The 14256-nt window shown below is 39.1% G+C and overlaps 1 protein-coding gene across 1 annotated transcript; it reads left to right on the forward strand.

Annotated features, from left to right (window-relative positions):
- The first annotated feature begins 7454 nt into the window (after positions 1-7454).
- Positions 7455-14206, forward strand: LOC126371655 (palmitoleoyl-protein carboxylesterase NOTUM). Its single transcript, XM_050016967.1, has 4 exons — positions 7455-7690; positions 12134-12234; positions 12570-13402; positions 13495-14206. Exons 1-4 carry the CDS (start codon positions 7604-7606, stop codon positions 13794-13796), a joined length of 1323 nt encoding a protein of 440 aa, XP_049872924.1. The 5' UTR covers positions 7455-7603; the 3' UTR covers positions 13797-14206.
- Positions 14207-14256: the final 50 nt, after the last annotated feature.

Genomic DNA, 14256 nt, shown 5'->3' on the forward strand with positions numbered 1-14256 from the left:
AAAGTCGTTATTACTTTAGTGCGCAACATTCCGTGTGTATTGAGCTTTACATTACACGGTAAGTAATTATGATTTAATTAATTCATCAATTAACAGTCATCATTTCATTAAAGAGTAATTTATATGCCTACGTCTTAAACGGCCTCATACGGATTTTAAAATAAACAATTGACAGTTCATTTTTATGTTCCTATTGATGAAATTCTCTGAGCGATTTATGGTGCTTCTGTACTGGACTAGTAGAAAAATAAAAAACCTAGAACTTATTTAGCTACCTAGCTATGTCGTATAAGCCGACAGAGGATCGGTGTCTTTTTTACCTGGACGAGCTGATCATCTATATCACGATGCGGTTCCCCATATCCATCTTGGTAGTAGATTACTACTGACTGCCCATCCTATCTAATGTCTGAATAAGGGATTACTGTCGTGAGATATGTATACAGGGTGTTAGTGACAACGTAACGAATACTGAGGGGAATAGGAAAATCCTGTCGGAGTTCATAGAAATGTTAGTGTTTTTTTTAATTTTTTCAGTTTCATACTTTTACGACGGAAAATAGCACTTGATATCAACTCAGAATCCTGGTCTGAATCATGCCTCAAAGTTTTCGTTACGATGTCACTAACATCCTGTGTATTTATGATGCGATCGATGGAGGATTGTACCTGCAGGTACGGCGTGTACTTTTGACGTGACTCATTGTAGATTTGTCGCAAATGGCTCTCACTACTTGGCCGAACAAAGTGGTGTGTATCCTACTCTTTTTTGTTACTCCTTTACAGGATAATTAATGTGTTTGCATCGAAATAATTCATACTTAGTTTAAATCCGCTGTCGCCACGTAAGCAGCTTTTAGGATTAGGTTTTCTGTGTAAATGTTATTAAGTATTTTGCCTTTGTTAGTGCATTGATGAGTTATTGAAATTTAATAGAATTTAAGTTGGTAGTAAAAAGTATAACGTGATTTAAGTTTTAAGCAGGTGAATCAAAATATTCTTCACTTTCAAGTACTTACAAATCTTTTTTCCTGGGTTGGCACTTTTATAACATGTGAATGTTAAACTTTGTACGCGCGAGCTTACCTCTATGCGTCACCGGGAATGACGCTCACATTTTTTACGTCGACAGCGATCAGCACGGCCTCCGGTAGCCGGTAGCACTCGAGAGCAACGTAAGAACTCCATTATTGCCGGCACACTGCCTCCTGTTGCGAAGTGCCACCTCACTGCTCGCTATCAACCTCCAAAACTTGCTACTGTAGCTACTACGTTTAAAACGCACTATCACTGCAAATAAAAGCAACAAATTGATCCCGAAATTCTTACAATCGGCATTGTTGAACATCACAAACAAACCCAAACGATCCAGCATAACCAATTTCAAAAGATCCCTTTTACTGCCCATAATAATTTAATAAGCAGCGATTTACAACAGCATTGGATAAAAAACTTTTATTATGTTCATTGTTATGGAAAATGAGCTTTTATATTAAAATGCTTTTAAAAAGGCCGTCCAACTAAGTCTTTAATGGGATTGAATAATGAGCTATAAAGATTTTGAATGGTATAAAGTGGTTTATTCTCGTGTTTATGAGCAGTAGCGCAGTGACGTGGTATCCCTGATTTACTGACAGGATTATTGTTGATAGCTAGATGCGGAGTCGATAAAATAAGTTTAATGAGGCGGGCTCGTATATCAGAGTCGGCATCATAAAGGTGGTACCAACTGTCAAAGGGCTCATTGTGGCGGCTGGCTTTATGATGGCATTTTTACAGGCAGGTACAGGCTTTGTACGGCGGTCGGGCCGCCTGCCAATTATATTCTACTTAACTGGGTGACCACGACTCCGGCCCAACTGCGGACTTAAGTGACACGCAAGACGCACCTTGTCTGTTTCCACGAACACCTTCCTTTATTACACGCATAAAGGGGGACTCTCATAATAGTTAACAATTAAATCTGACTGGTGGCGGGTGAAATATTGAATGAATAGAGCCAAAGATCCGGTAGTGCAATTTCGGAGAGATGGCAATCAAAACAACCAAACTATCGGTGACGATGATGATCAATTTGTTTTAAGGCTAATCAAACGGCCTCCGTGGTTCAGTGGCTGAGCGTTGGGCTCACGATCCGGAGGTCCCGGGTTCGAATCCCGGTGGGGACATAATACAAAAATCACTTTGTGATCCCTAGTTTGGTTAGGACATTACAGACTGATCACCTGATTGTCCAAAAAGTAAGATGATACGTGCTTCGAAGGACACGTTAAGCCGTTGGTCCCGGTTACTACTTACTGATGTAAGTAAGTAGTCTTTACATGAGCCATGTCAGAGGCCTTGGGCGGCTTAATAATAACTCTAACACCAGGGTTGATGAGGTTGGTAATTCACCTCACAACCCATACGACAGGAGAAGAAGAATTTGCTTTAAATTACAGAATATTATGAATTTAAAATAGTAAGTAATACGTCATCTAAGTTAGACCTTACTTATTTATATAACTTATGCTCTTGCTCTTAGATTCACCGAACTAACTGTTAGACGTGGCAGGTGGCCCTCTTGTCGTGGTAGTGTGAAGCTCTGATTAGCCTTAAATTGGAATATAGCCGTATTTTGTATATTTTTACGTAGTAGTGTCTACCGCTTAATAAGATTTAGCCAGGAGGTTTCTAAGAGAAAATAGCTCCGAAGCCGACCCTTTAGAGCAAGATATTCGTCTTTGTACCAGCCTTTAAACTTTTAGCCTGGCGGATATTGGAAATTCCTGTCTTGTAAGACGACATTCTAGTGCGCTTGTGGATTTAGGATCGACGGACATACCTACATTTTGAAAGTATTTATATGTAGGTAGTACTAAAATAAAAGTACTTACATGTTAGGAGTCAAGTGGTAAGAACATTTTATGTCACGTACAAAGGGTCTCATCCCATTGCTTTCTTGGTGCCTAGATCATTTATTTGTATATTATCATTTATAAATAAGTACATACTAAAGATAAAAAATCATTAAAAGTACCTTTAAAAGCCGAACCCCTGGTTACTCTACAAAAACTCTTTAATATCGGGTTAAGCGAAAGTTAGCTTGGAAATTATCGACAATTACATGGCTGGAATCAAACGTGACGAAAAAAATGACTTCGACAACACTTTGTCCTTAATTGAACTCAAATTTGTTGCAGGTTGACAGTCGTTTTTGACTTTGTAAGTACTAAGTTGTAAGTGAATATTTACCTTGGTAGAGTTTGTAATGAGTTCGATCTATGTTCTAAGGTAAGAGTAGATAAGTAAATTGAGTTTCGACAAAACCTAGGTTTGTAGAAATTATTCATTACTTACCAATCGTTTTAATACTGTAAATTTAGGTTATTTTATTTTTATAACAGAGCCTATAAAATATGTCTAAGTTAAAAAATTACTTACAAATATAGGGTAGATAGAGCCTATAAAACTTTGTTTATGACACTAATCCGTGACTGATCCGTGAGAATATGAAAAAAATTTTTTTTTCAATCAAACTTATTAAAGATAATTAGAGAAACAGTTATAGGTCGATCTTTTGTTTATAACGAATGTTATGTAATAAGATTCAGAATAGCAAATAGTGTAATTATGTGTCCTGACTGCTGGCTATTTTGCTACCTGATTACAATTATCCACGCTTATATTATAAATGCGAAAGTAGCTGTCTGTCTGTTACCTTTTCACGCTTAAAGAAAGACATAAGAAAGAACATAGGATAGTTTTTATCCCGGAAATCCATAAGAGGAAGGAAAGGAGATGGACAAAGTTCCACGAGCACGTTATGTTTATTTATTTAAGATGACTTACACATTAATTATACTTACAATATACTTACACCAAAACGCACAATATAACTAGTGATGTTCCGGATGTCCGTATCCGTATCCCCGGATATTCGAGGGAAATTAAAATTCCGTATTCGTATCTGTATAAGTTACCTTTCACGAGTATCTTTTACGGATCTTTTATTTCATTAATTTTCAATGAATAGGACAAAATGCTGATATAATCATAAAAATAGTCTAAGTTTTATTTCTTAACGTCAAGTATATGACAGCTTTATATTGGAAAAAATATCTTAGTAAGATACCATAATAATAGTAAATAACTGAAAACCACTAAACCAACTATTTTTATATTGAGATCAACTTGTAGCAAGTTATAACATCATTTTTATAAATATGAGAAAACCAAAACCCGACGTGCGTGTATGAACCGATTGATGAGTGTGGAGGAAGCAAGAGAAGTATGTCAGGATCGAAGCAAATGGAATTCCATAGTCTCAGTTTACCTCGGTGGGAAATAGGCGTGAGTTTATGTGTGTGTATGTGTATGAGAAAACTAAAAATTCAAGTCTTCGTTTTTATGTGTATATAAGACAAATAACATAGTCACTACTGCCTACCCCGCTAGATAAAGTGGGCGTGATGCGACGTTACAATAGGCAATCAATTAATAGAACATGATGTATATGAAGCATCGAGGAAGCGACAAACTGGTTTTAGAGGGAATCTCGTATACGAGGTACGCCGCATTGATTGGCATTTATGCCTACTCGGTACGACAGTGCACTGTGTGTGTTTTTGAGTTCATTTCTTTCAATGTTTTCTGTATTTTTATATTATTATTTTTATTTTATTTTTTATTTTTCTGTTTTAATGCGACGAATGGGTGCCGAGACAAACCTCTGTGGTTTAACGGCATCATTCAAACCATGTATTTAGATTAAGGATATAATGATAATAAATAAAAAAAAAAAAAAATAATATAATAACAAAGTGATCAAAAAATAGAAAGTTACCGATTGAATGAGAAAATATAGATCAAATTCAAAAATATCTTTATTCAGTAGGTAACATTACACTTTGAATCGTCATTTTTTACATAACGAACGTCTCATCCGCCTAAAACTACTGCAGCTTCTCACAACCTGTATAGCCGTTGAAAAGAAGCTGCAAGAAAAACCTCGGCACAGGGCCTTAGACGTTCTTTAAAGAAAATAAACATAAAATATTGTTACACAATTGAGTAATTTAGCTGCCTAATATCAATTCCCAGACAGTTACATAAACTGCCTATATACGTCCCACTGCTGGGCACAGGCCTCCCCTCAATCAACCGGAGGAGGTATGGAGCATACTCCACTACGCTGCTCCACTGCGGGTTGGTGGAGGTGTTTTTTACGGCTAATAGCCAGGACCAACGGCTTAACGTGCCATCCGAAGCACGGTATCATCTTACTTTTTCGCACAATCAGGTGATTCAAGCCTGAAAAGTCCTTGCCAAACAAAGGACAGTCTCACAAAGTGATTTCGACAATGTCCCCATCGGGAATCGAACCCGGACCTCCAGATCGTGAGCCTAACGCTCTAACCACTAGATCACGGAGGCTGCCAGACAGTTAATCCCATGCATTCATATCTTCTAAATAATCACTAACTTTATAATAATGTTTTTTTGCAAAGTTTCTGTTTAACTACTGCCTTAAAACAGTTGAAAGGCAAATTCTGAATGTCAATGGGAATCTTATTGTAAAAACGTATACATTGCCCCTTAAAAGATTTAGTGATCTTGTGTAATCGACTGACTTGTACAGCAAGTTTATTTTTATTCCGGGTATAAACAATTATGTGCCGATCGCATTTTTTTGCAAATAATCCTATATGTTTTTTACACGTATTAAGTTTTCAAAGATATATTGTGATGTTAAAATGGTAGTTTCTTTAAATTTAATTCTAAGTGACATCTTGGGTCCCAATTTGTAAATCGCCCGAATGGCTCGCTTTTGCAGAACAAAACATTTTTAACGATCCGTTACATCACTAAACATAACCGAACTCGCGTTCGGTAAACTAGTACCTTGGTAGGTAATAGAATAATGTTAGTGTTGTGTTATGATTTAAACCCCTTCGAGGCGTGTTTAGAACTACTTTATACATTTTATTGAAATTAATGCACTTATTAGCCTACTTAAAGTTATCATAATTTTGAAAGTGTGGTGCTTGGTTCTGCAGACCAGTCTCTGTATGTGTGGAAGTGCGTGAAGGAAATGCATATGTGTAAGTATATTAGGCGAAGTGTGAACTTATATGTATACAAATGTAAGTACTTTGTTTCTTATGTAAATGACATGTAATATGTTGGAAAATAAGAAATAAATTCTCTTTAACCAGTATTAGCATCTTATTGTAAGTTACAAGTCTTGGATGAGCCATGTCGGGGCCTTTGGCGGCTCAATAATAATAATAGGATTGATGAGGCTGGTATTCCACCTCACAACCTACACGATAAGAAGAAGACATGTCTAGGACTGCATATGTGGTTGTCTGGAAGAGATCGTCTTATATAAGCAATAATACCGTCGTTTGGTATTTTTAACTGCTCTGTGGTATTTTTAATTATCCCTTAGTGCCATAAAGTAAATGATTTAATGGCATTTGAGATCACATCTATTTAGGAATTTAGTTTTGTATGATAAATAGGTTATCACAAAGACTAGCTATTAAATTTGCAAAACATGATCTATTGCATCGATAATTATGGAAGCAAATAATGAGGTTACCTAATGAGGTTCAGATAACTGTAGGATGTAGGTTTTATTTAGTTCATGAGTTTATTCGAATAACTCGTTGAACTCTTTTCAATTAAAGTTTTTTTAATTACTTATACATATTATTGACAACGAAAGACATCAACGGGATTGCAAAAAACTAATGGTCTAAACTTGTTGTAGGTAGTTATAAAAGTATCTTGAATTTAATGTTATAAATATTATATAAGTTACGTCCCACTATTGGGCACAGGTCTCCCCTCAATCAACCGGGTATGAATGGAGAATACTCCGCACGCTGTTCCACAGCGGGTTGGTGGATTATACATATCTACTTAGATAACAAAGACTAATTAATTACTAATTACATGTAGCATAGCCGTTGGTGTTCCGAAATAATTTATTTTATTTATTTTATTTCATTTTATTTATTTGGTTTACTAACAATCACTTACATTAGTACATTGTAAAAATAAAAAAAATAAATAATAAATAATTGTAAATAATAATAAAATAAAGATCAAATTTTTGTTTCAATGTGATGATTTTTTATCTTGTCTCCGCCATGATTCTGAGAACAATCAGGACATTGCCGGATGTCGTTAGAGGCAATATGATTGCACGTGTAAATGAAGCTTTACAGTCTCCCTGCTGACAGGTGGAGGGTGGAGGGCGGAGGGGAGGGCCGGGGAGGGCTCGCGTGGCCCTCTCAGCCGAGTCACGCGCGCCTCGTAATGCTTGCATAATAATAATGACGGATGCCGATCGCGCGGCGGCTCCTTTGATCTGCGGCGCGTTTGATCTCGCCGCCGGAGCCGGTCTCGCTGCCCCTGCGCACAAACGAGCCGCCTTACCTTTATTCGGTTCGACGCCGCGCGGCGACTCGTTCGGCCCTTCGCCCTCGCTCTAAATAGAGGCTTTATTTGTAAACAGCGGGAGCGCTACCGTGCGGCGCGCGTTGGGGCGGCGTGGCAGTGGTGCTCGCGCGTCGGCCAGTATGGGGTGTGTCCGCAGTCGCCGCCGGCAGCGATGAGCGTGCGCAGCCGCGGCCGGGCCCGCCGCACCCGCACCTCGCGCCTCGCACACCTCGCACACTTCCTCCTCTGGACTCTCTGTGTACGTCCCCGTCTCACCATCAGCTCACCACCACACTCTCATCCGACCCCGACGCTTGTTTTGTTTTCATCGTTCAGTGCCTGTGTTTTGTTTTGCAAACTTTAACCAACCATCAAGGAAGTCGCGTAAAAATGTTTATTTAACCCGAGTTTAAACTTACTAAAGTACATTTTCAGTGCTATTAATACGAGAGTTTGAAGTTATTAATGATTTTCTTGGCTCAACTTTCGCGGACAACTTTGGTTTTAGATAAAATTACTTTTAATCATAATTAATAAACATTTGGCAGTGCTTTCAAAGGTATTTCCCTATAAAGTGGGAATTAGGTAATGTTGATCGTAAACAGGTTAGCAAGTTTTAAGTTTTATCTGCGCCGTTATCTCTGTATTGGCAATAATTTTAATCGAGGCTGTGTTGTTAATTATAATTTAGTCGTAATGCAGAATCTGTGTAATGAGATCTTTGAATGAGCGGCTTTATACACGTATAAATAACAGCCTTTGTTTTATATCAAATAGGTGCTACTAATTGAGTAACTATTTTAGATTGGGCTAAATATTATTATCAGTCAAATCAAATATACTTTATTGCTCACAAACAAGACATGCAAACATTTAGCAACATTACAAATGGGCGGCCTTACTGCTTTGAAGCAATTTCTTCCAGGCAACCACTACCAGGTGTCAGCCATAAAAACTTCTTATTATGTTTTCCCTCTAAGTAGTAGGTACAGAGTGCAAAGTGTTAAGTACCTACGAAAACAAAATCTATTAAGGGAAGCCTCCATTGTGTCCAACAGTGGGATATAATACGCGTACGGTATGCACTGGTCTTGTTAAAAGATACCTCTTTATTTCCAAGAGTTAACAATTTAATTTGTTTGAGTAAAATAATTTGATTTGCTGATCATTAACTGATCAGCTGATTTGATTATGACTGCCATTCTTCTTCTATCGTGTGGGTTGTGAGGTGAATTACTAACCTCGTCAAATCTAGTGTCAGGGTTACTATTGAGCCGCCAAAGGCCCCACCATTACTGCCATTGTGGGGCTGGGGAATCAATCTGGACTTTCCGATTGGCCAATTTTCTTCACGTTTAATAAGACACTAGATAGCATATTATAAATAACATAACATAAATAGCCTACAGCTATATGTCCCACTGCTAGGCACAGGGCTCCCTCCAATCAACCGGAGGGTGTACACTGCGGGTTAGTGGAGCATATAAATTTAATAATTAATGGAAAATTTTGACACTACATCTGGGTATAAAATGAAACTAGGATCTAGAATCGTACTTCAGTGATTTTGCCTTAGAAACTAATAATCTAGTTGGCGAATAGTCGTCGGTTGCGGCATCAACGCTTGCCCTATAGTCGCAAAACGACATCCACGAGATCAAAGTCCTAACTAGTCAACAACATAAACATAAAACAAATTACATCGTTTGAAATTAGAGCTTGTTTCGCAAAATATTTTCAAAGCAAACTTGTAAAATATAATGTGTACGCGGAATGTAGGTACGTACATAAACGTATTATTTATAAGTACCTACCTATATTCGCGCTTGATGACGGACATAGTTGCTGCAAAGCTCCTCCTGATCCTTTGATGTTACGTTATGTTGATACAATTATCGCTCTAACGATAGTTTCTATGAAGATGGCTAACAGATATCCCCCAATATATGGCCTGTAAAGAGAACAAAGGGTAACCAAACCAACTCTATAGCAAAACATATAAACTGGCGAGTGAGATATGAACTCGCTGAAATGGAATTTGAAAACAGGGAAAACTATCAGAGGATGAACAAATAGAATACTTTTTATATCGCATTTACAAATCATTGTTCAAGTATTATACTCCTCGGAAATTTCGTAGTATAGTTTAGTTTATTTTGTGTGCAGATTCGGCAATAAAAAGCATAAATTCTTTTTTTCGAGAATGATAAGAACTTAGTACTTCCTACCATCTATTTAGTCGGGTAACATAACAAACAAGTCGCGTATTTATCTCACTGAACAATCTAGTAGGATTCTTTTTTGTAAGATTTGTACTAAAAACTGACGTACCTAAATTCTTAAATATTGATTTAGAATATGTTTATTTAGGTATCAACTACTTATTGAATCAGTTCTAAAGGGTTGGAGAAAGCAGAGACAGTGCACTGCTGTGCATTGTCCACGTTAACTTATTTGTTTTATGTAGGTACCTACCTGGCTTGTGTGCACAACTTCTCTAATTGGTGCTACACCTGTTGTTAAATTAGTCTACGTGTACAGACCAAACATTTGTACAGACGGCTTCGTCTATGCAAATGGCTATAATTACTAAATACTTTAAACAAAATTACGTCTTCTCTTTACCATTTAGGGTTTAAGAAAGCTATTCTCGTAGCTCGAACATAAAATCTTGGTGTTAATTAAAGTTGCTCATTTAAAAGGCAAAACGAAACCGCCGCCGGAAGGAGTATTTGTGAAGGAGGTATTTGCATTAAAATGCCGTGAAAAGTTAAGAAAGCCAAGTATTTAATGTAAATATTAAACTTGTTGACAGTTTCTGTTTAGTTGCTAGGACGGTGGTTTCAGGGATAGAGTTAAATTATTACCAACAAATTTACAGAGTATGAATTTGTGATAAGGCTATAGGTACTTATACTTACCCGTTCTTTTCTTTTCAAAATATTGTCAAAAACATGAAAATGGTATGAATGCGGGGTGCATTTAACAAGGGTGAAACTGGTTAAACTTTTATTTTTGAAACATCCCATTGCTAATCTCTCCCAATTCATATTGCTATAAGCAGCAAGTTTATAATTTGCTGGTATAGTTAGGTTTGCCTTAGAGTTATTAATTGATATTGTTTCCGGCACATTTCTCTCACAGCGGGAGTAAACGGAAATACATGTATCTACACTCCGGAACACGTTTACCGCTATTCTGCAGATATTGTCCTATGGCCACAGTGGACTGATATTGGATCAACTATCAGTTCTTTGTGTTGTAAATTTGTACGCTATTTCTCACACCTAGAACACACGTCTCCTTACACAGATGTTTACCCAGTGAACACTGAATTTAATCGGGACTCTCACCAATTAGCTACACCATTACTAACCTTGTTTATTAACTAGATTAACTTACCACTTTTCTTTGTTCTTTCCTTGTCTCTACACTCTGTATCGAGTTTAAACTTTTTTTTAACCAATTTGAAACAAAGAAGGTTATCAATTAATATTGTTGGCATTGTACAATATTCGTGTATATAGTTATGTTAGTCTATATGGGCTTCTAAACACGTGTGCCAATTTCCACAGATGTATATTTGTATGTTCGATAAGATGCAGAAGTCCAATCAGTTTCTTGCAAAGTAATAAATTAACTGGTTGCACTAAGATCACCTGGTTACATGTCGTTTCTGTAATAGACCAAAAACACCTACAAAAACATAAATTTTATAATTTTGACTACTAATGGTTCATAATTTCAGCACTGTTTACAAATAATTCGCTGTGCTCAGTGACTGCACTTTTGCTGTTTGAATGTATGTTTGTCCACGCATTTTTCAGAAACAACTAAACGAATTTTAATATCAAATCGCAGTGCATCATCTTTTGTCATTGGATTAAACATCGTCCAACTTAAGGTATAGTAGTAGTTTTAAAGATACTGACAAAAATAACATTATATTGGAACAAAGACAATAATCTCGTTGATGTCTTTTGTATGAAGGAAGCCATTATTAGTGTTAGTAAGTACAAGATAAAACCAACTTCAAAAAAGAACGTGATCAATTTGTATGTAATATTGAAGGCGTTTCACAATATTCGTGTGTTAGTTTAGGTGGATTCTCGTTAGTTTCTGTAAGAGGGCGTAGCGCCTGCAGATTTCTACTGCGCAAATGTTAGGTGGCGATCTTTGCAGTTGTGATTGTGTATTCGTCAGGATTCGGAATTTTTGTAATACTTATTAACTTTGTTAAGCGAGATTAAAGTTTGCAAAACACACACGGACTGGACATCTCATCCACGCTCTAGTTCAGAGTGTGTAGAGGAAGACCTTTCTACCCTTTCTTTCCTTTTTTTTCTGACCTTTATTTTTTATACAGGGCTTACTTACTTACCTATTAAAGGTAGGAGAAGACACCGATGGTGCCGGTGGTTTGTGTAAAGTAGTGAATGCTATTTGCGGCAAATCTACAATAAATAAGTCACGCTATACAAACAAAAAAAAAATTTGGTGCCGGCGGCGGTACGGGCCGTATAATACTCAAGTTTGTAAGCAAGCGTTCATATCACACAAATTTCACCCCCCATTCTATAGACAATTCCGCTCTCCGGCCCACAATGCTCGAAGTACCGCCTCTGTGGCTCTAGACTTTGTTAGGGGCTGCAGACGTGACTTCGTGTAACTATGTTTGTTTATCATATTTGTATGTTTGTAGGTGGTGCTGACATCAGCGAGTGAAGGCGTCCAGCCTGACAGCTTGCGCCTGGTGTGGCTGGCCAACAGTTCTCTCACCTGCAACGATGGTACTCCAGCTGGGTAAGTTCACATTGACTGATTTGAGGAAAGACCCGAATAATAGCTAACGCTTTGGAGTAATTTGAGTATTCTATCATCGAAAAGATATTATTCTTCTTTCTGTAATAACTTCTATCGATTTACAACACTTTAATGGGGATTGAGGGCGTGTGATAATGTACCTATACTCACTTAGCAAGAAGTATTCCTTACTTTTATAACTTCCAAATTTCTACTTTTTACCTAAACATGAATTTACGGATTGATAAATAATATAATAAAATGTAATATTATGCACGTATTATTATGCCGCTATTACGATAAGAAAGTTCAATTATATTTTTGTGTAATTCCAGATACTACATCCGCCGGGGTAGTAACAGCGAGCACTGGGTGGTGTACCTGGAGGGCGGCGGGTACTGCTGGGACGCGGCGACGTGTGCCGCGCGCTGGCGGCGCCGCCCAGCGCTCATGTCGTCTGCGCGCTGGCCTCGCAAGCGACGAGCCCCGGCCCTGCTCTCCGCGGACCCCACAGCCAACCCCCTATGGCACGCCTCCAACCACGTGCTACTCCCCTACTGTTCCAGCGACATGTGGGCCGGCACTCGTATACGACACAACTCAACCTTCGCCTTCACCGGACGCCTCATCGTCCGATCAGTATTACTCGAACTCCTACACTTCGGACTCTCCGGACGACTACTCCTGGTCGGCTCGAGTGCCGGCGGCGCTGGAGTCATGCTCCACGCGGACTCAGCCAGAAGATTACTTCGCTCTCATGGCGTCAAAGTCGCAGCTATCGCGGACTCTGGATGGTTCCTCGACCGGCCTGCGAGAACGAAACGCTCTGCAGACACCGTGGCCAGGCTAGGCCATTCTTTGTGGGGCGGATCTCCCCCTACATCTTGTGTCAGAGAACATAGCGAAGAACCGTGGTTGTGTTATTTTGGGTACCGCCTGTACCCTCACATAAGGACTCCACTGTTTGTGTTTCAATACTTGTTCGACTCAGCGCAGTTGGCAGCTGAAGGGGTGCGCGCGCCGAGGACACGGGCGCAGTGGGACGCGGTGCACAAGACCGGTGCAGCGCTCAAGGAAAGTCTCAAGACAGTTCGTGCGACGTTCGCGCCCGCTTGCCTGGCGCATGGCGCGCTGGCTCGCCCCGAGTGGTTGGCGATCAATGTATCAGGTAAAATAATGGTATATAATCACGAATTCCATACATGGAATAAAAGTTTTATTTAACCAATTAAATAAATAAAAACTTCTATTAATTTTCAGGAGTGTCTCTGCCACGAGCGATCTCCTGCTGGGAACAGAGGCTTGGAAATGGTGGAAGGCGAATACGAGCTCACTGCGCTCCTCGGCGCCTCGTGGAGCGGTGCTCCTGGCCGCAATGTAACGGCTCTTGTCCGCGCCTCCGAGACCCGAGGACTGGAGAAGAAGTGGCGCTTGCAGCACTGCTGCAGAGCTTTGGGCTGGACGTTAGTGGCGCTGCTGCCGCTATGGGGCTCGACGCACGTGCCCTCTCGCGGATGAGCCGCGCAGAGCTTCTACCGTTACTAGCACATCACACCACGTGATACTTTAGTAACGGGAACATTACCACAATGTGTTAATACAAAGTGCGGTAACTCTATAACGGCTCGAATTGACGCACGCAATCGTGAATATGTCATGGACCTGTTTCACACCGATCATGCAATTTAAGAGTTTTTGCTGCGTTTATATGTTGTTGGTATGAAATAGGTAACGTTTGCGTGTCATTTAGCCAAGTCCGGCCGTTGGTATGGAGCTGTAATAGGTACTGCTTGTATCGGTTGTGCCAGTGGTGTCCGCCCTCACACCGTCTGAGTCTACGTGACGCTATGCAAGAGACTGCCGTGCCCCGGCACGTTGAATCTACCTCGTTTTTGTTGCGCAAGTACAATTTAATGTTAGATATTATTTATTGTTTACCGATACTAACGTATTTTATTTATAATAAGTAAAAACTTAGTAATTAATTATAATCAGTTTTTCTTTTACGATCTCTATAAATGC

Source organism: Pectinophora gossypiella, chromosome 12 (genome assembly GCF_024362695.1).
Source record: "Pectinophora gossypiella chromosome 12, ilPecGoss1.1, whole genome shotgun sequence".
NCBI lineage: Eukaryota > Metazoa > Arthropoda > Insecta > Lepidoptera > Gelechiidae > Pectinophora > Pectinophora gossypiella.